The following is a 23,628-nucleotide window of genomic DNA, read 5'->3' as shown; positions in this document are numbered from 1 at the left end:
ACTAATTAGAAAGCAGACTTTAAAGCTCATCTTTTTTGGATGCACCATCCATGCATCCATCAAAGAAAACAAATGGATCATAATGAATGAGAGCCCAGACAGAAACATGAAGGACATATATGTAGCAAAATATGGAATGGCGTATTCATCAAAATAATGCAAAGTCATCAAAGTGTTACACATGTTGCAATGCCGTAATGTTCGAACAAATTATGATGACTTCAGTACAAATACCCAGACGTTTGCTCCACTCATCAAAACAACTGTGACAACAGCATAATTTAATCACAAAAACCACATAAAAGTCATTTCAAGCTCCTTTTTACCTAACCTTCCCTTGTAACCTGTCAAAAGCTCATAATCATGTCCTGAAAGACTAATAGCAAGGATTCACATAACTGTCTGTGAAGATCAGCTAATTGACTCTTCTCTGTCCCCTAGTAGCAGACAGAGCGACTGATCTAGAGAGTGTAGCTATAATATGGATGGTGCAAGAAATAAATGGAAGGAAATGAAGCCACACAGCTGATAGGCATTCAGCATATTTTCCCTGTATGCATGTCAAGAGTCATTACTCAATATTAAGTGGTTGTCCCAGGATTAATCATTTATCTCCTGCCAAAGCCTTCAGCCATAGGTTAGTTCCATCCTTGTTGAACTCTTCATGCAAACAATCCACAGAGCAGTGTGAAGACGGAACTTTTGTAACGTTCTGTAGCCCCAGCATTTGATCATCTGTAATACGTCTCGTGGATAAGGCAACACAGTGACAAGAAAAAAATTAACTGTCAATGAATTTTTTCTCATACTTAATGAAAAATAATATGGTTTTCTGCTGTCATTATGGGGGGGGGGGGGGGGGGGGGGGGGGGGGGGGGTGGTTATAGGCATGAAGGATTTACTTCCCCTGAAAATCAATGTAAACTGATCAGCATAATTCTGTTATTGGTTTCTCAGACCTGAAATTAAATTCTAGTCTGTAATTCACACTGACGGTAGGGATTGGATCCACATTCAATGTTCTCAGTACATTTCAAAATTTTGAGGTAAAGACAAAAACATGCATATTCAATAACAAATAAAAATTTACAATATAAAACTCCATTTTCATTCTTGTCACCGACACATTTAATTCATTACATAAAAAAAATGTGCTTATGATCTTTTGTCTCAATTAGAAGACATTAAATAAAATAATTTCTATGTACTTAATATGGCATGAAGTATTCAAGCTGATTAGGTGACATTAAACTTTGTGTACTCGCCACTAATACTATAACTTCTTATCATCATAATATCTTCAAAAATTTGAAAGATCTAGATACAAATCAAATTTATTTTGAATATTCATCAAAGTCAACAAATAAAATTATGCCACGTTGATTTTCTAACTCGCTTTCTATTTGAGCCTAATATCCCAGGTAGCATCGTTTAGCAATACCTATGATGTCACTAGTCTACTACATAACAACATAGCTTGGTATAAAGTCATAGTTTATAAGTTAAGCGATTACAGTCATTATGACGTGGAATCTCTGACATGATATTTAAATCAGGTGATCAGTGCCCTGCCTACCCTTCAGTTTCCTTCAGTTTCAGACGTTTGTTTTCCTTATGCTGATACTATTCACCTTTGATTCCTTTAACTCACTCTAGTATGTAGACTAAAAATTAAAAATTGAATGACTTGCAACTTTGATCTGTCTATCAAAAAAATCTCTACCTTTGTTAATTTAAGGACACTTGATACAAACAAAAAAATGGATGCGTGGGTTGACATATATTTTTTGGCTTGAGTATGGTTATAAGAAGTACAAATATAATATTCTTTAAAAATACAGGACTCGCCAATTTTCTATGATGTTCAAAAGTTCATATATATATCACCCTTCCCTGTATTTTAAATCTAGATACAAATTGTCTCCACAGTTTTGGAGTCAATTGAGATATCAAGGGGATAAATTACATTCCATATGATAATTAAATTGTATATAATTCATTTTACCTATGAAAACATAAATTTAGTTTTCATTTTCATCAAGTTTGAAGAAAAGTTTGTTTGTAGCAAGTATTGTTAAAACTAAAATCTGATCTTATGTGCTCTTGAACAGCCATGCTATCTTTCACGATTGTTCACATGTTTTTTTAAAAACAATTTATCTCTTTATTACTACAGGTATACTCTGAATTTTACAAGTTTGTGGAATTTGAAAAGTCACTCTCAAATTTCTCTGAATAAAAGCAGACATATTCTGAACTTTACAAGTTTGTGGAATTTGAAAAGTCACTCTCAAAATTCTGTGAATAAAAACAGGTATATTCTGAACTTTAGAAGTTTGTGGAATTTGAAAAGTTACTCTCAAACTTTGAGTAAATTCCCACAAAACCTGACACACTTCATTATTTATAATCATTAAAGAAGACAGAAATATTTATACATTCAAATCTTCACAAAAATAAACCCAGATCAGAAAGTCACTGAGAGATATGTTAACAGAAGGACTCCAACATTGCAACTTATGATTTTAAATGAACACATCAAAGAGAAACCCCCCTGAAACACTTAGTCTTGTTTGCCATTGCCATTAGCAGCAATTCTGCAACTAGTAAGCACTCTAAGGGGAAACTCAGTAGATTCTCCTGTTTACAATTGATGGTTTTATTCAGACCTGAAGTGGGGGGTAAAAACAAACCACGTAAACAGCCTTTTCCTGGAACTACATGACCTACGTCTTTCCTGCTGATCACTAATGCACTTTGTATCACTTTCAGTTTTTAGAAAGTTCACAAAGGTCTTAATGATCTTCACTATTCTTTTGTACTTGGTAAAAATTATGCCAAAACTATGAAGGAATGTGAAGGAGATAGAGCAGCCTAGTGGTGGAACTGTTTCTCTAGTGCTGAGCTATGATTGGTGGAATCAAGTCCATATGATTCTTGTCTCAACTTGTAATAGAAGAAATATTTCAACTGGCCTCACATATAATGCATGTATGTACCAAATTATCATCTATGCACTAATTATTGAAGCAATTTACTATATATTCTCTGAATAAATTCTCCTGTTTCTTAGTAGTTGGATGGTGAAGAGGCGACTAAGAGCAGTTGCTTTTCCCCATGATGTGTGACATTCACATCGCATACTGTATAATGCACACTTAAATCAACACAATGTAAATTCCTTGTAGTTGTAGATGTGGAAAACTTTGGTAAAATCATGAATTAGCATTATCAATATCTCTCTGTATAGTAAGTATATATTTTGTCATAAATCATAAACACAGATTATAAATCTGCTCACTTATGATTGTGTGAATTTAAAGCACCAAAACATGAAACCTGCTAAATTTAAAGCACCTAAATACAAAACCCGCTAAATCAAGTACACATAAAGTCGTTGTACCATATATATGTACAAATCACAAGAACATCTGTTTGAATGAACCTGTCTTGGCCAGATAATCATATTGAGTGAAACTTCTTCAATAGGGTGGGCAGGTGTACCTTAAATGCAATTTACACACTGCTAAAGAGATCTGCAAATAAGAAGCACTAGGTCTGACACCCAGAGAAAATAGCTGCTAAAACACAATGCAAACATTTACCTAGCACCAGAGCATACATCAAAATACCCAACATTCCCCTTCCTTATCAATGTAGAGTTTTTAAATATTAATCTGCTATCAATTTATCAATGAATAAACCCTCCTAATTCTCAATAATTTGTCTTTCAGGACTGTGATTTCAAAGGCAGTCTGATGACAAATTGAAGTCTTCTGTCAACAAAGTTGTCACTATAAAACAGTATTGATCTGGGATAAATACTATTGCATGGGTTAACAAGTTTCATATTTAGGTACAAGGAGCTCTTGAGTACCAGAGAACCTAAGTCAACAAACCCACAAAATTAAAATCATCAATGTGTTTTCAGATCCTGGGGTTTCAAATTCTGAAGAATGAAAGTTTGGTATACTGGTTCAACAGACAAGAAATTAGTTTCCTCAAATACTCTATTCTAGAAACCCCATTTTGTGGTACAGGGTCTTACCTGTTCAAATATCAAAATTCTTCTCGAACAATTGAAAAATAATTACATTTTTGTAAATAAGGGCAATACTGAACATTTGGCAAAAAAGATTAAGTAAATTGGTGTTGAGTGGTAAAAAAAGGCCATGCAGTGATTCTTGTAACTGCATAAGATTTTCAGTCAATCTTGAGCAATCTGTGTTTGCATTCTACAGAGGAAGTGGACAATTAGTGTTTTCTACAAAAAAAACCCAACAACATTAATTGCAAGAAATTATAGTAAATAACTGATTCACCCTAAAAATGATTCAGAAAACCAATCGGCATCATGGTGACAATCTCAAATTCTTTCTACCGCACCACAGACTAATGGAGATTTATGCAAATGTGCCAAGCCAATGTGATGACCAATGGTGCCATTGGCAAACAAGAATGTTTACACACTGTGCTTAGTTTGTCCAAATTTTGGAGTGTTGTGAGAGAAGCTGAACCCAGTGAACACACTTGACCTTGAGAGGAACTAAACCTGACACGAGCCCATCTCCAACATGTGTTGGCAATGTTGATCAAACACAATGCAAATTTGAAATGTTGTTTCATGGTTTTCATGTATACATAGTGATCATGCAAAATGTATTGATTTGAAAATGCTAAAAAAATTATAACTAACAATTCATATATACATGCTGTATGAAAGAGTGTCTGTGGTTTTTATAACAGGTACATATACATGTGTTGATTCTTCCTCACTACCTGTCCTCTTGAAAATCAGAATATCTAAGAACACCCTCTTCTCTAGTTCTTGAAGTCTCTAGTTCTCAGCATGTTGAATGTCATAGCATGAGAAAATCAACCTTTCAGAAGATACAGAAGATACAGATGATTTGGCAGGACCCATCCGTTTGGCAAGACTAATATTTTTACTTTTCTAAAATATAAACATTTAATGTGGAAATCGTGTTTTTTTGAAAAATAAAATTGATTGATACAGCAAACATTGGTTCAGTGTGTATTAAGAATCTTCACCTTCCCACACATACCAAGCAAAGTTCACAGAGAGAACACGATAGTAATGGAGGCTGCATTAAGATACTACAGGGGCACATCAGTTGATAGAAGCTTGAAATATTGATCACCTGCTTGATCACCAATTTAAGCTTATTATCATATTTGTCTCTCAATTTGTCTGTCAATGAAAAAACCATATCAACCTGTCAAACAAAATCTGTCCATATTTTTTTTTATTCTGCTTTTGGGATTAAAACTCTTTAGTTGGCCCTCTCATTATGAAATCAATGGGTTTTTGTGGGTTTCAGAATAATTTTTTCATTGTTTAACTTCCTTGGACACCTAAAAATGGGCGATATAAAAAATATTAACTTGGATCTGGTTGTATTTAATATGACAGAAATGAAAAAAAAAATTCCCTATGTTTTGCATGCACTTGTTGAGAAAACATGTCTTGATCAGCCTTGAGATTTTAATGAAGTCACTTTTTAAAACACCATAAAGATGTCAAAACCATTAATTGAGCCTGAAAATTTTACATTTCAATTGAACAAACAATGCTGATGTCATCTCAGGTGTTTCCCATAATAATAAAACACCTGTAAAGATTATGCAACATCTACCCTCAGTAGGCATTCAACAGACCTGAATCTACACCAGACAATTAATCAAAATCTGTTCACAGACAGCTTGCATGTCAATCCTGCAACTTTAGAGAATAAAGGTCCTAAAAGGTCCCTTCTGCAGACACAATCCACACGCTCTTCACCCCTTATCTATCCCAGTGTCTTTCACAAAATGATAAATTATGATTTTTATCAAAGATATATTAAATACCATAATGCTAATTAACAAGTCTGGAAAATATTTCCTCATATTCCATCTTCCTATAAAACATTACCAAGATCAATAGTTGAAATGCACCATAGGTAATTGCATTACCCCTTCTAATAGAAACCCCAGAACATTAACCCTGAAGCATAAACTGCACTGCAGACATCTGAAACTGTTTTTATGGAGAATTTGGCTACAAGCTAAACCATTACTGCATGAGCCTCACCATACTATACTGTTATCTCGGACCTTCTGACCAGTGCTATAACAGATGAAGGGGACATGTTTGATCTCACCTGAAATGAATTGTGAGGAATGGACCCGTGGAGACTAGGAGATTTGGAGGGGGCTGGGTGCCACATAATCCATAGTTTCCACCTGCATCTGTCTACAAACAGTGAATAAAGATTACGTTTGTAACCTGAAATACATGTACTTCATGAAATCTAAAAATGTCCAACATTTCCAATAAACTTTACAGTACATGTATATTACGATGCATATTATAATTAAACATGGAATGTTATAAAGGGGTCTCCATATGAAAATTCAGACCTACATTTGCTGTTCGGCACAATTTACTATATCGATTAGCTGTAACTCTCATCTACTATATACTTACCATCGCCCCAGTAAATATATCTTCAGAATCATAAAAATATAAGGCATCATTGCATATTCCCGTATTTGGGTCTATATCAGGAATATCGAGTTCTAGAAATCGCAACATAATTCTCCAGCCTTCGTTGTCAGCTTTAAAAGTAATTTTACATTCATTGTTGTTCATGTAATACTCGGAATTCTCCCCTCTGTGTGAGAGAACAGTGGATCCACCTATATACTTTTTATTTCCACAGTCGATTCCATGCATATAATCTGTAAAATAAGAAAATAAAGACATTCTAAACAATTCCAAGTTTTATAATATTCCTGAACCAATATACAAGTATCTAATATATAAGAATTCAACCAACAACATTTCTTATCACATACTAAGTACAAGTTGATTCGCACTCTTCAGAACTGAATGCAACTCGTCAGAACTGAATGCAACTCGTCAGAAGTGAATGCAACTCGTCAGAACTGACTTGACTGGTTTGAATTCTATATCACCTGTGCCACACAGTTATTATTATATCTGGAGTATGTGTATTAATAACGTCCATCTATGCAGTTAATCTAGAACTAGTCTAATTACATTAGAACTAGTCCAATTACTGTATGTACTGTACAAACAATATAGTAACAAGAACCGGACTAGCAGAAAGCAAGGTCAGAGCATTTATACTAAACCGGTAAATTAGTTTGTTATTAACCATGATTGCTATTTGTAATTTTATCTTCATTGTCAACAGTGGGGACCCGGGTTAGAATAGGTCCTCAGTACCCTTTGGACGGTCCTTTGGATGAGACCGTAAAAACCGAGGCCCTGTGTTACAGCAGGTGTGGCACAATAAAGATCCCTCCCTGCTCAAAGGCTGTAAGTGCTGAGCATCGGCCTCAATTTTGCAGCCCTTCACCGGCAATGGTGATGTCTCCATATGAGTGAAAAATTCTTAAGTGGAACGTTAAAACTATATACAATCAATCAACCAATCATTAAACTATATACAATCAATCAACCAATCTATATACAATCAATCAACCAATTATTAAACTATATACAATCAATCAACCAATCATTGTCAACAGAGGAGGTTATAACCACGATCACCCTTAATGCGACAATGTAAACTTTATATGACAGTTAAGTTAAAATCATGGTTTTGTCCAAACTGCATGGTGTTCTATGTTTTATACTTCTATCTAATCAGAAGGTGGAAATTGATTTCTAGACAAGATTTCAAATGCATTAGTTTACATTTATTACATCTTTAATGTAAAGAAATAAAACTACATGTAAAAATATTCCTATTTTCTTCATCACTGCAGTATTTTTATAACTTTCGGATTGATATCATTATACAATGTATATATATAATTATCCTTACTGACCATGCATAAACCTAATCAATGCTATTTCGACTTCACTAGTGAATATGCATAATGAATAAATGCAAATGTACTACCTAATCTGATTACTGCATGACTACTCCTGTGAAAAGTGATTGACTCGCATTAGTATGAAGCCCACCACTTTTGAAGAATTTTGTGTATTTACAGAATAATAATGTAAAATCTGCCTTAATTCATCAGAGCAAATGAAGACTGAAATATTTTCTAATTAGGAACCTGAACTATAAATAGAATAGACCATCAGAGTAATTTGAAGCAGTAGCGGGATACTTGTCCCCCAGCTGCCCAATCTCACAGGCTGTTGGACTGCAGAGGTGTTATATCACAAGTACTTAGGGAGTTCATCTCAGAGTTAATAATCCTGTTCTGCTCAAAACATGTCTAAAGTAACACCTGACAAAGAGCTGAAACATTAACAAAGGATATTGGACTTTCAATAACACATCATCACTCCCCTACAACCTATATTTCTAGCCACTTGTTGCTTGTTTGTGAGCTCAATGATCTTTGTCCCTGTTCCCTGGCTTTTAGGGTACAATCACCTAGTTAAATCTGGTTTGACACCTACATAATGTGCTATAATGGTACCGACTGTCTTTGTGTCAAGGAAGTTATCAGCACTGTCAAAAGTATACCCAGGCTTGTGTAATGGCTTTTGTTGGGGTGTACCTCTGCCAAGCCAAGAAGAAACATTTAATGAATGACTGTTCCCTTCTGGCTGACAATATAGGGTATTAATAATGGATGCACTTGTCACAAACATTACTTCTCTAGCTAACAAGTTGGACAAAAAGAAAAAAAATGCTATTTATTTCAATGATGAAACCCGACACTTGCAATTTTGGAGCAAGAGCTACGATAGTTAGTGTATGTGTACAGATGGTAAAAAAAGACCTACCGATTAAATGGAGATTGAAACTGGATAAGTATCTCTATTTTTCTATTACTGTGTCATTTAAATATGCTAGTCAACAATTATCTCATCAATTAAAGACTAATGTGAGAAAAAGATGTTTTAGAAGAAAATTACTTCAAAGTCTATTAGAGTGTTATCGCTGGCTCCCTCAAATCCCTGTTCTACCAGTCAGGCTTAGATTTATATGTTCTTGTTCATGTGTATGAAATAAATTGTGCGAAGATAATCTGCAACATTATGTAAGATAAATCACAATTAAACAACATTTAAACCTGTGTGGCAGACTTCAACAACCCCTCCAATTAATCAGACATGCTGAAGTTCCTGGCATAATAAAAGATTTCCTACAAGTGTAGAAATCCATACAGGTCTTGTCAGCTGTCAATCAACCCTCATTTTAAAAAAAAAATCATAGATTTCTAATCAGCAGCTGTTTCTTGTCCTTTTTCTGCCTTCAAATAATGAATATTCCTGGCCCTTTTTACCCTTGGTCCCCCTTTACAAGTCCCCTCCAACTAGCAACATCTCTTGAAAGTTCTGATGATCCTTCCTATACACACACACATATATATATCCCATTCAAACATTCATCACCATGACATAATTCTGTCTCCAAAAGCCGACAGTACCCCTTCGTGTACCCCGGTTTATATTTGTAAGTCTCTGTGGGGATCTTCTGTGTCTCATCCTGGTACAATAGACCACCCCATTATTTATAGCAGAAATTGGAGTCGCCAGTGGCAGATCCTATCAAAAATTCATGTTCGACCTCTGTGACCTTTTTACATAACCAATGCCACTATTGTCGGTGCTTTGTGTTAATTCTTGTAAAGTTTCATTTAAAATACATGAATGCAATTTTATACTCCATTTTACAATTAGAAGAATTTTCCAGTTGAAATTCCTATCATTGCCACCTCCCTCCATTCAAAGGTCAATCATTTAGTCTGAGAGCTGTGTCCTTAACTTAGTCAACGGCACACTTGTATTTTTGACAATACAACAAATTTGTTTAATGTTGTAAGAACAATATGTTCATTTTAAGTGCCTATGGAAAATACTGACCTTAGGAAACCTGAATTTAAAATTCATACAGTAAATGCCAATTGTGCCAAAGTTTGAACCTGGCACATCATCTTTTATTATATGACATAATCTGCCGTGGTGCCAAAACAACATTTGAACAATTTAAACAATTTGTGAAAAGTTGACACTAAGCTAGTCTGTCTTAAATGCTTAATCTTTGACATATGTTTTTGCTGGCATTGGCTATGGGTATTAATACATATATTCATTCATACAAATCCTGTAAGACCTTGCAAATGTTGTAATGTATGTAAATCTAGTGCACCATTGCTACCATCAGACATAGATGGATGTTTGAGTTGGCACTTATCTTCATATTTCACAGATACCGGTGGGCACTTTAACGTTTCATAGGTCCTTTACTCAAAATGTAAAGAGACGTAGTTTGTGATATACATTTAAGAAATAAATTTCATTTTTGAAAATACTTGAGGGTTATATTAACTGTGACGCCTCACGTCTGCATACATCATGAGGCATGCCAGCGCTTCATGAAGAGCATGCTAACATGAAGCATTGCAGTTCATATTCTCATGTATTTTTAAAAATTAAGTTTATTTCTTATACATGTATTTAAATTAAAAATTAAGTTTATTTCTTATACATGTATTTAAATCCTACTTTCATTTTTACCAGAATTCCAAGCCATTGGAATAGACGTACTATATAAACGCACATTGTATTCAACTCACAGCTGCACATACACTGAATTCATGAAGAAATAGCTATCATTATAGAGATATCAAAGGCAAACACATTGGAAATGTCTATATAAAAAAACATTGGAAATGTCTATATAAAAAAGATACAAAAGGCTCATAGGCTACATCACTCACCACAGCATTTACATTTTCCCACATCCCAATGATTCATGGCCCCACTGACCCAAGAGTCATGGTTTTGAATAAACTTGAATCTACTTTACCCTATACTTTTGCTATATCTCATTAATTCCCCATTAAGGCAATTGACTCTTCATTTGAACAAACTTTACCTATGGATGCTTTGAGGGAAAGTTTGCTTGAAATTGGTTTTGTGGTTTTTGAGATTGTTATGAAAATGAAAATATGAAAACTTTTTGTCAGACTGGACAAGACTTACTCAAAAAGCTCAGGTTCAGGTGAGCTAACAATATCATCATAACCAGTCTGGTCCACTTCAGACAATACAAAATGTCCGCACACTAATTCCCAGTTTAATTGATGACCTGCATAAAAACCTGGCCATTTGCTTGCCAACATGTGGTGATGCTTAAGAAATGGGTTTAAAAAAGGGGTTTTGAAAAGACTGCATGAGCAAAAATGCCCAACAAAAAGTAGACAATTAGAATCAAAGAAAAGAAGTTTTTTAGTAAGATACTTGTGTCAGAATTTGCAGGCGCACCTACATAATGATAAGAGATGAGGAAATCGACAGAACAAACCAGGTACCCATCTGTACTTTCTCTCAGCTTCAAAATCAGAAAGAGGCTAGTAATGTATCTTACAAATCTCATTTTTTAATAGACTCATCACTAATTATATACCTGGTATCCGGGATTAATCAAGGTTCTTTTTACTACCAGTAAAGGTACAAGTCCACTTCTTTTCCCCTTTTGACAAAAAATGAATGTTTCCCCATTTACAATTAAAAACTTCCCCTCCATTGCAGGGAATTTCCATACATAAGATTGTAAATGAATTTTAACAAAAATCTGTTTATATATGATTGTGTATTCTACTATGATTTTCTATCATCATCAAAGCCTAACAATATATTGCACTGATAATCAGCGATCAGTCATCTATACACATGCCATGTGATATTGTAGTGAGCTTAAAACCTGCAACCTTGAATATATATAAGATGTGTAACAGTATCTAAAAACTGGATAAAACTCAGCATATATATCCATGGATATATAGGCCCAGACTACATGTAAATGCACCTATGAAAGCAAGCTAGTAGCGCATTAAACTCTGTTAGGTACACATGCAATGCCTTGAATTTGGTAGGTTGATGAGATATTCAATTTCAAGCTAGTCCTATATTCAAGCACACAGGAAAAGACCCCCAAACGAATGACATCCTCTATCAGTAATTGTCAGTTCCGAACTCAGGCCATATTGGTGGACATTAGGTGAAGATTAAATAAGTTGTGTTTGTTCAGTTTATCAGGAGATTTGCCATTATCTCATCATTGTTATGAGAGTCTTGACAAGAGAGACAAACAATTACATTACAGTTTTATGATGACCAAAAGTTCAACAAGTCATAAATGGGCCATCCGAATGAATATATATATAAACTGGCCTTTGGTCAATCAGCTGATATAGCAGCTACTGGCTGTATGAGCTAATCACATTCTGTTTAGACAAATTTGTATGGATTTTTGCACTAACAAGTCCCCTAGGTTCAGCAAGGTAAATAAGGGGAAATAGAACTACATACAACTCTCTACTTCTCTTATCTACAAAAAAGTGAGAGAATTTTCATGTGTATAAATATAAACCAAAAGTGCAATCAATTTTGTTTGAAAAATATTAAGGGGCTAAAGGCTATTTTCATTGTGATTAATCTTAATTTGTCAGTATAGATTATATATGTAAAAGAAAAATAACAATAACTGAATCAATATTGACATGAAAAGAATCAAACTAGTTCTGAAAGCATGACAGTGGATAGCTAAAAGACATATTTTTCAACATATTACATCAGCTGACATAACTAAGCAGGAAACTCAAGGTTGGTATGACTATTCATTTACATTAATCTTTTTCATCTGCCAAAAGATAGGTAAACAAAGGTCACACACTGTACATCTTTATTTTTAAAAAAATATTTGAAAAACTCAATCCTCAGGGGAAATGCTTATCCAAATGATTTTGTATGAACAGGAGCAACATCAAGATTTTATATTTTGAGGACAAGGCACAACCATAATCACAACAACAACAAACCAAAGAAAAAAGATTTGCAATATATTTAAAATCAAATGAAGAAATATGTATTGAGGTACAGGTTACCATAAAATAAGATGTGTTCCCACCTACAGACTACGAAACCAGTAATACAGGTAAATCATTTACCTACCAAACATAATTTTACCAAATTGGAAACACATCTTCCCTAGGTATGAAACCATGTCTATATTTATTACTGTTATCAATAGTATGCTCTCAAAAACTCCTTACTAAGGACTGGTATTGTAACCATTATGAAATCTAGATGTGAAATCTACGCAAATTCTGTTCAGCAGAGAAAAAAGAAGGCAAAATGAGAAAATTGTCAGAGAAATATCACCCCAAACAACAGAGGGGCCCAATCAACTGTTAATTATGGCCTTATATAAACAAAACACTAGGATAGAAGCTAATCACACGGATTTTGGTGGCTCCTTGTGGCCAAGGGGAAGAAGAGCTAATCTCATCTGCGAGATTTTGCGCAATGTTTGTTATAAAGATGTACTCCCTGTGAACCAAAGAGATTTTATTTCTTAGGTTGACGTGGAAAATGCTGAATATAGACCCAAGATATGCCATAAAAAATTCTGTACTTAAATCTTTGAACATACTGAATTGGTTTGTAACAATTTACACTATCTCATATTAATTATGATAAAAAAAAATTACTAAAATGCAAAACTGATGTTTCAAATGTTTGTAGGCTGAGTAAAAATCACTTCCGTAAAACCTCAAAATGTAACAGCTATTCATTATCGCTATAAATCAATGAGCTGTTGAAAACTGGCATAATAAAATGAGCCTCACAGACCACCCCTACCTAAACAGTTCTTATATACTAGATAAAAAAATCACCCAACCCCCTCATTTGCTAGGCCACTGTAACTTTTTCCTTAATTAATATCGGACTTCCTTTATGATCTCCAAGGTGCTCCTGTGCATGAGGAAAACAGGCTCATGCAGTAAAAAAAAAAACATTGAACTCAAAGCAACACATTTTTTTCTTTAAGGTTAAAAACTCTATAAAGATTTGTACAATTGAAAGATTTAACATTTTTTGATTAGAAAATACCAGTGATCATGGATTCAAAATCTGAAATATTTAAACCCTACATTCCATTGTCAGCTATGTAAAAAAAAATGACACTTTGAAAAGTATGTTTTAAAAGACTATTGCACAAGCTTGGGAGATAACAATTAGTTTTTATTTGCTATTTACAAGGTATTCCCACTCAAATATGATTTACATGTAATTTTGACTATTTTGCAACTTTCGTATTATTGATATCTGTACCAAGAAATAGATCAATACAACCCCAGCCCTTTAATAGGATTATTACCTAATAGTATACATACAAACTATATGTATACTATTAAGTAATGATACTGTTAAAGGGCTGGGATTAATGTATTGATACATTGTACAGACATCAATCTGTAATCACCATCTTGCAGGCTGATGCACTGATGGTGTGTATACTCTTTATGATATATATATATGATCACTGTCATGTATATCTTACATGATGTAAATGTGTAGGATGCTAGGAATATAAACAAACTTGTGCATCATTATTCTGCTGGAACATCAGTATGAAACAGAATATCAATCCATTTGAGTGCTGCCATACTATAGTCTAAATAAATCACGAGTAATATATCTGTTAGAATTCAAAATGTAGATCTGTGCAGACTACAGAATATACGGTATAGAAAGAACGCAAAACCAGGGTAACATTTTGATCTGCAATTTGACATATGTTTCATATGAAGCTGAACTTAGAAATTAGATGGATGTACAGGGCATACATTTCTTAATATAAATATAACATATGTTCCCAGTTGCTTTTGTGGAATGATTAACCCTATATCGAAATATTGGAGAGAATCCGGAAAATATGACTGAGGAAAACGATAAAAGTTCATATATAAGTAAAATTCATCCAAGTGCAAACATGAATTAATTTTTTTTTCATTTTCCCCCCGAAAATTTTTAATGCAATTTGTAATCCAATTTTTTTTTTTTTTTTTACCCATTTTAGAATTTTCGATGATAAAAGTGTGCAACGCAAAACTACAAAATCAATAGTCCTGTAATATTGAAAACAGAATACGGAGTGCAAACATTTTGACAGTGTTAGCTATTAATTCATTGTAAAAACTTCAAATGTGACATGTTTTAAATGCGAGGATTGGTAAGATATCGACTTTTCTTCACCAAGACGATGAGACCAAAGAATGACATCGTGTTTTCTGGAATTCTGCATCGATCGATCGACACAAGTTTGAAAACTGCACGTTTTTGAAGGCGAACACTCAACATTTAGAATTTATTATTGTCTTCCCCACCTTGTTTGCAAATATCTACTGTAAATGAAAAAAATAAAATATAAAATTGACTTACATGTCTGCGTCTTTTTTGTCTGAGATTCACTTAATAATAACGTAAACATCCATAAAAAGCACCATGACTGAGAAACCCAGTCTGGCCCTAACGCCATGTTGAGTTACTACTGAAACAAATGACTTCCGGGAAGCGCCATCTGTAAACAACACCACGTGGGCAGGTGCGACCATGTTCTCGCCTGTCATCATTAGCTAGTAAATTAAACAATGTAGATGGTAGCTCTGTAGAGGGGGTAGGATATGGGGCCCCAGTCAATCCGCTCAAAGTCAAATTCAAAACCTAAGGAATTGTATATCATTCATGAATGGATAAATTTTTCTCACATTATCACCGGTTGACTTTAGCCATGTCAGACCACAGGCACTCGACGTTTTAAATATCTATAATAAAAAAAATTGTTTTCCTGTAAAATTTACAGGAAGATTTTTTTTATTATAGATATTTAAAACGTCGAGTGCCTGTGTGTCAGACAGCCATATGAGATTTTTCTGAAGGATTATTGTTCTCAAATTTTACCCACAGTTTAGTGCATAAACTTAAGAGTTTCGAGAAAATTCAAAATGATCAAAATCCTCATTTGAACTTCAATGCTAAAACTAATATTAGATAGACAGAAAGAGCATGTATACCCAAAAATGGTTTACCAAAGGTTGTCCATCAGAAAGTTATATACCAAATTGAAATTGAAAGAAAACAGTACAAAATATTTTACTCGTGTGGGATAGGGAAATTCCACCTCTGGAACCAGGTTCGCAATCTAGGACTCGGCAAAACCCCATCCTAGACTGCGAATCTGGTTCCCTCGGTGGAATTTCCCTATCCCACATTCGAGTATTAATCTAAATGGATTATTTGATATATACTGTTCACACAATTTCACAAAGAATATACATGTAACTAGACAGTGTATGTACTCACTTGTAAAACAATAAACTGGATAGCAGCCTTTCATGGGGTGGATTTTATCGCAAAATATATTTAATTTGTCAACTCATCATAAGGTCTTCTGTTTGTGTAAAAAACAAAAAAAACATAAATACAAAAATACAAACAAAAAAAACCCCCAGATTATATACAGTCCCCTGTAGAATAGTATTCTATCATTTCTGTTATTGGTATTTATTTCGTTACCTAGTGACGTGTTGAGAAATTGATTTGATAAGTAAGTTATATAAGTATAATCCCTTCTAGTTCGATTTAATTAAAGAATTGTGATACTTAAGTTTTCCATGTTAGACATTCTTTGATCTTTTTGGTAACTTTCACGCCTGTTTGCTTTTATTTTGCAATATCTTTATTAAACTATCATGGACAATTTCTTTGATCAAGCTTAACAGAGTTGCACTCCTTAGATCTATATGCTTTACATCACGGGGTATGGAAATGGGATACATTTGTTTATGCATTAACTCTTAGATATACATATATGTACAAAACTGTCCTAAGTGGAGATAAAGCACAGAGAACCCCCCCCCCCCCTAATGGACCCTCTACCTCTCCCCTTCAATTCCTCCCCAAAAAAAGAAAAAACCCTCTTCCCCGCGCAGTAATTTTTTATAATAATTTTGATAATATTTTTCTTTCATCTGTATTATCATATTGTGAAAATAGTGAAATAATTAATTATATATATGAAGGCTGTTTGTGGGACATCTGACTCTTGGTGTTGTCCGTTAAGCATATCATATTAGCTTCATTACGTTGTACATCATCTGTGTGGTGATCAAACTTACATATGAATGGCAACTAATAAAATGTCTTAGGCTTATGCAGATGCTTAATCAAGACGGGATAGAGGATCCCCGGGGTCACCCAGGGTTAATATTGAACATTTTTATAACATAAAAATTATCACCCCGCCCCCTTCTTTGTAAACAAAGGGAGATGTGACATTAAGTACTGTGTATAAGACCACGTCTGTTCTATTATATTTCATTCTATAGGATACAGGGCAATCTAATTAGAATTAGATCCTTTGATCCGCTCACGTATATCGCTACACAAGGAGCGGATCAACGGATCTAATTTTGATTAGATTGGGATACAGGGTTGTTTTTATTAGTTACATAGCTATAAAGGCATGCAATGAATCTCGTAACAAGCACGTAGAATCAAGGGTGGGAGTGGGGTGGGGTTGCTCCCAGTTCTAAAAACGTTTATATTTGGTTATTCTTGCATGCGATGTGTTAGCTATTTCGACATGTACCCCCCCCCCCCCCCCCCCATCAATTCTCCCCCGTTCAGATTTTGAAGGGGGGGGGGGGTATTTTTAGGTCTTTTGTTTAATATTTGTTTTGCGTTTTGTCTACTCCACCTTCCTGTGATTTCGGGATTTTGATATTTGTGCAAAATAGGATTGCGTTTATCAATATTCATATTCATTTATTTGTCAATTGTTTTGAATAATTGTAAAGTCCCCCCCCCCCCCCCTACAAACACTTTGAAAAACGATGTTACGTGCCTGAATAATGTATTCCTTTAAATTACTTGGGCATTTATTTATCAAGAAATTAATCCCTCCTCCATTTTATCGTCAATATTTGAGTGGTTGTGCGCACCCTCACTTTTCAAAGTGGAGCTACGCCATTGAATTTTCTCTCTCTCTCTCTCTCTCTCTCTCTCTCTCTCTCTCTCTCTCTCTCTCTCTCTCTCTCTGTGTGTGTGTGTGTGTGTGTGTGTGTGTGTGTGTGTGTGTGTGTGTGTGTGTGTGTGTGTGTGTGTGTGTGTTCAATAATGATCTTGCTACAGTGTTTCTGTATTGAAACATCTTTGAAAATGAAGACGATTTTTTCAACATGAAACAAAATGTCAAAGATGCGATATTTGTTCAACTTTGAGCTTTATAGCGTTGAAGACTGGATGTTCTGAGATTATTATCTGCATATATTATATCAAAGGGACAATTCTATTGATAACATTAAAATTCCGTATCTTCATTTCATCGTCGATTCACCAAACGTGGTCAGATGCATTCTCTTTACAAGATAATGAATCTGACAATTTTCATGATACGTGTGGAGGACAGGGTAAAAGGGAGAAGGAGGGGGTGGAGAAGAGAGAGAGAGAGAGAGAGAGAGAGAGAGACGAGAGGGTGACCCAACAGGAAGGAGACACGAGAAGAACAGGAGGGAAGGTACTGTAACTAGTAGTAAATCGAAAAGGAGAAGAAAAAATAGAGAGAATACAGAGAGTGGACCCTCTTCTGCACCCAAACATGAAGCGTAGCGCCTGTGACTGCCGGTGTTGTAGCATAGAATTTTCCCCCGCATAGACTTTCCCCCCGGAAAAACGGACCGGGGATAGACATTCCCCCCGGAAAGATGAGCCTGGCATAGAATTTCCCTCTAGGAAGAATTAACCTTGGCCCAATCCCCCCCCCCCCCTAGGAAAAACCGCCCCAGTATAGAATTTACCCCTAAATGACAGTACGCTTTTCCCCCTTCTTACATTTTAGCTATGTATGCGTTTCCAATTCTGTTACTAGAATTATCTTGCTTATCTAGACCCAGGAATTCTTCTTCTTATGTTGTTTTTTTTTTTTTTTTTTTGTTTTTTTTTTTATTTTGAGCAGAGTCTTGTGTATCACAATCATCATCTTATGTTGTTGTTTTGTTTTTTTTTAAAGGAAATTATTCAAATCGTGTAATGGTATATCAAAATTCATTCATACATCTCAAGTCTTTGCTGTTATCTACCAGTATCTAACATCTGAAATAGTGAAGTTGGGAAGAAGTTAATGTCTTTTTAATTTAAAATTTCGAATTTAAATAAACAGTTACTTTTATTTATACAGTGCATCTAATTTACTTTTTAGATATTTTAATTTTATATCTTTTAGTCGACTTTTTACGAAAAACCCTAATGATATTGACCATCGTTAAAGTCTTTTGGGAAGCATATTGTATTTACTATACGCAATTCAAAGTTTTCAGCGTGTAGACACAACTTCAATATCTAAAAAAAAAACTTTATTTTATGAATATCGTAATATTAATGAGCGCATATCTATTTCATTAAACTATAACAATTTAACAGCACATATTTGCTTCTTTTTGTAACTTTTTTTTTTTGGATAACATGTACCTCTTTAAAGCAATAATAACAAATTTCATTGATTATTATCTTCAATTGCATGGATTTGCTTCATTCTATATTTATTCAAAAGCTTCTACATGAGAAGAAAAAAGATTCCGGTCGATGAAATCCGGAAACAGGAGGGGGAAATTCTATACCAGGGCGGTTTTTCCGCCATGAGGAAAATTCTATACTGACTTTCTACATAGGGGGAAATTATATGCTGGGGCGCTTTTCCCCCCTATGGGTGAAGATCTATCCCGGGCCCGTTTTTTCTGGGGGAAAGTCTCTGCTACAACACCGGCACACTCAGATATGTTGATTATCACGTTAAGTACTGAATATGTATACAAAAAATAGCGTTGGTCGAAGCATGCAGCATATGATTTCTATACAATGAAAACTACTATGAAAGATTAACATTTAAAAAAGAGTAATATAAAATCAACGACTTTAATTTGTGATGTCATATTGAAAAATAAGACTCAAGAAAGGGGGGGGGGGATCGAGGGAAGGCAAGGTGGGGGTTGGGACGAGGGGAGAGTTGGACCTCAGTCCATCAGCTGTTAGCGCCAGGCGGTCTGAGTGTGTGTATATGAAAAGTGAAGATAACGAACAGTGATCAATCTCATAAATCCCATCATGAATTCAAAATTAAGAGTAGCGCAAACCCGGACATTTGGCAGAATATTCAACATGGAAATTACTGAATCTCAGATAAATGACATAACTAGGCAGTCTTTGCATTTAATCTTTTTTAAAAAAAAAAAAAAAAAAAAAATCTAATTCGATTTATATGAATTTGGCAGAAGGGAAAGAACCAGCCCCCCCCTTTTTTTTAAATGAATGAGGCTATACCTGGGATTGCTGTCAAACTTCGACTAACACATGATTCAGTATATCAATGACTGTCATGGAATAGTAATCATATCAAAACACTTCTAGACTATAGTGATGAAATAGTAAGCATATCAAAACACTTCTAGTGATGAAATGTGAAGGAAATGACGCACAGAGGTGGAGTTACAGGGTGTTTAGTGTATCTAACAACTCTCCTATCTAGTAATTACAGTATAGAATTTAGTGTATCTGACAACTCTCTTATCCAGTAATTACAGTATAGAATTTAGTGTATCTGACAACTCTCTTATCCAGTAATTACAGTATAGAATTTAGTGTATCTGACAACTCTCCTATCCAGTAATTACAGTATAGAATTTAGTGTATCTGACAACTCTCTTATCCAGTAATTACAGTATAGAATTTAGAGTATCTAACAACTCTCCTGTCTAGTAATTACAGTATAGAATTTAGAGTATCTAACAACTCTCCTATCCAGTAATTACAGTATAGAATTTAGTGTATCTAACAACTCTCCTATCTAGTAATTACAGTATAGAATTTAGTGTATCTAACAACTCTCTTATCCAGTAATTACAGTATAGAATTTAGTGTATCTGACAACTCTCTTATACAGTGATTACAGTATAGAATTTAGTGTATCTAACAACTCTCCTATCCAGTAATTACAGTATAGAATTTAGTGTATCTGACAACTCTCCTATCCAGTAATTACAGTATAGAATTTAGAGTATCTGACAACTCTCCTATCTAGTGATTACAGTATAGAATTTAGAGTATCTGACAACTCTCCTATCCAGTGATTACAGTATAGAATTTAGTGTATCTGACAACTCTCCTATCCAGTGATTACAGTATAGAATTTAGAGTATCTGACAACTCTCCTATCTAGTGATTACAGTATAGAATTTAGAGTATCTGACAACTCTCCTATCCAGTAATTACAGTATAGAATTTAGAGTATCTAACAACTCTCCTATCTAGTAATTACAGTATAGAATTTAGTGTATCTAACAACTCTCCTATCCAGTAATTACAGTATAGAATTTAGTGTATCTAACAACTCTCCTATCCAGTAATTACAGTATAGAATTTAGAGTATCTAACAACTCTCCTATCCAGTAATTACAGTATAGAATTTAGTGTATCTAACAATTCTCCTATCCAGTAATTACAGTATAGAATTTAGTGTATCTGACAACTCTCCTATCCAGTGATTACAGTATAGAATTTAGTGTATCTAACAACTCTCCTATCCAGTAATTACAGTATAGAATTTAGTGTATCTAACAACTCTCCTATCCAGTAATTACAGTATAGAATTTAGTGTATCTAACAACTCTCCTATCTAGTAATTACAGTATAGAATTTAGAGTATCTAACAACTCTCCTATCCAGTAATTACAGTATAGAATTTAGTGTATCTGACAACTCTCCTATCTAGTGTATACAGTATAGAATTTAGTGTATCTAACAACTCTCCTATCTAGTGATTACAGTATAGAATTTAGTGTATCTAACAACTCTCCTATCTAGTGTATACAGTATAGAATTTAGTGTATCTAACAACTCTCTTATCCAGTAATTACAGTATAGAATTTAGTGTATCTAACAACTCTCCTATCTAGTGTATACAGTATAGAATTTAGTGTATCTAACAACTCTCCTATCTAGTGATTACAGTATAGAATTTAGTGTATCTAACAACTCTCCTATCTAGTGTATACAGTATAGAATTTAGTGTATCTAACAACTCTCCTATCCAGTAATTACAGTATAGAATTTAGAGTATCTGACAACTCTCGTATCCAGTAATTACAGTATAGAATTTAGTGTATCTAACAACTCTCCTATCCAGTGATTACAGTATAGAATTTAGAGTATCTGACAACTCTCCTATCTAGTAATTACAGTATAGAATTTAGTGTATCTGACAACTCTCCTATCCAGTAATTACAGTATAGAATTTAGAGTATCTGACAACTCTCCTATCCAGTGATTACAGTATAGAATTTAGTGTATCTAACAACTCTCCTATCCAGTGATTACAGTCTAGAATTTAGAGTATCTAACAACTCTCCTATCTAGTAATTACAGTATAGAATTTAGTGTATCTAACAACTCTCCTATCCAGTGATTACAGTATAGAATTTAGAGTATCTGACAACTCTCCTATCCAGTAATTACAGTATAGAATTTAGAGTATCTGACAACTCTCCTATCTAGTAATTACAGTATAGAATTTAGAGTATCTAACAAATCTCCTATCCAGTAATTACAGTATAGAATTTAGTGTATCTAACAACTCTCCTATCTAGTAATTACAGTATAGAATTTTACATAGAACAGTGTCTGTTAAATCTTATCTGAAAAAAACCCCAACAACTATAGATGATGATACTTGCACTCTCTGTAATAGCAAATATCAATGTAATGTAATTTTCTTCGTGTGCAAAAATGTACTAAATATTTGGAATGATCTTAGTCCATATATTTATAATACTACATTAAAACGTACAGGGTTTAATGCGAAAATGTAATTTTTGGAGAAGTATACATGTACCTTTTACTCATAAAATGTTTGTTATAAACTTCATAATATTGTATGCCAAACAATGTATTTTTAGCTGTTTGGAATGTGGCAAAATGCCAAATTTACTTAATTGGATTGATAAACTTTTTAAAATTAATGTTAGTTTAATCAATATTTATTCGTAAATAATTCGATAATGTTTACAAACAATGTCTTATAATACATGAAATAGACTGAGAAACAAGCCAAAAGGCTTATATTAATCTCGCTCTAAAAATAAATAATGTTGAAAAATATATTTCTGTAAAGAATTTACATGTAGCTGTTGATAAATTTGATTCTCTCTGGGAACAGTGGAAAACTATGCTGGAAGTATAATGACATTCTATATATGTAATATAATATACATGTCCAAAAAGTCAGGACTGCATTTAGGTTGCTTTTTTCTTCTTTTCCATAGCATGTATAATTATCACAACTATTTGAGTTTAGATAAGATAAGATAAGTTTATTCCAGTTTTGGGCCCAGAGGGCATAACAGTAAGACATTTTATAAAGAAGGAAATTCAAAAAAGAAAGAAAGTTTACAACATTAACTACAGGTTACATAGACTGCAAACTGCATGTGGATGCAGCATGTTGGGGAAACAAGTACATACATATATGAATTGCTAATCATGTATATATACAAGTAGATGGACAGTATCAGTATTATACCAATATATGAATAATAAACTATAATGATTTTTGCAGTTTTAAAGCATCACTTCTTTTTCTGAAAGTTTGCACTAAATATTCACTCAATTTGACAATTACTGGTTTGTCTTCATTAATCATCAACCAAGTAAATTTGTCCTTATTTGTTAGATAGATAAAATTTTTGTTGAGCTTGTATATACCATTAAAAAACATATTTCTCTCTTCA

The 23,628-nt window shown here is 33.9% G+C and overlaps 1 protein-coding gene across 1 annotated transcript in view; it reads right to left on the bottom strand.

Annotated features, from left to right (window-relative positions):
• The window catches only part of LOC125663971 (uncharacterized), a 35,690-nt gene extending 19,933 nt beyond the window's left edge, over positions 1 to 15,757 (bottom strand). Inside the window, exons 1-3 of the mRNA XM_048896429.2 lie at positions 15,233 to 15,757; positions 6,491 to 6,744; positions 6,165 to 6,256 (exon numbers count right to left, since the gene is read on the bottom strand). Coding sequence (XP_048752386.2) covers positions 6,165 to 6,256; positions 6,491 to 6,744; positions 15,233 to 15,329 — 443 coding nt within the window. The 5' untranslated portion in view covers positions 15,330 to 15,757. The remainder of the gene's footprint in view (positions 1 to 6,164; positions 6,257 to 6,490; positions 6,745 to 15,232) is intronic.
• Positions 15,758 to 23,628: the final 7,871 nt, after the last annotated feature.

Source organism: Ostrea edulis, chromosome 1 (assembly GCF_947568905.1).
Source record: "Ostrea edulis chromosome 1, xbOstEdul1.1, whole genome shotgun sequence".
NCBI classification, from domain to species: Eukaryota; Metazoa; Mollusca; class Bivalvia; order Ostreida; family Ostreidae; genus Ostrea; species Ostrea edulis.
Note: the sequence above shows the minus strand (reverse complement) of the source record. Positions and strands in the feature narration are given on the sequence as shown.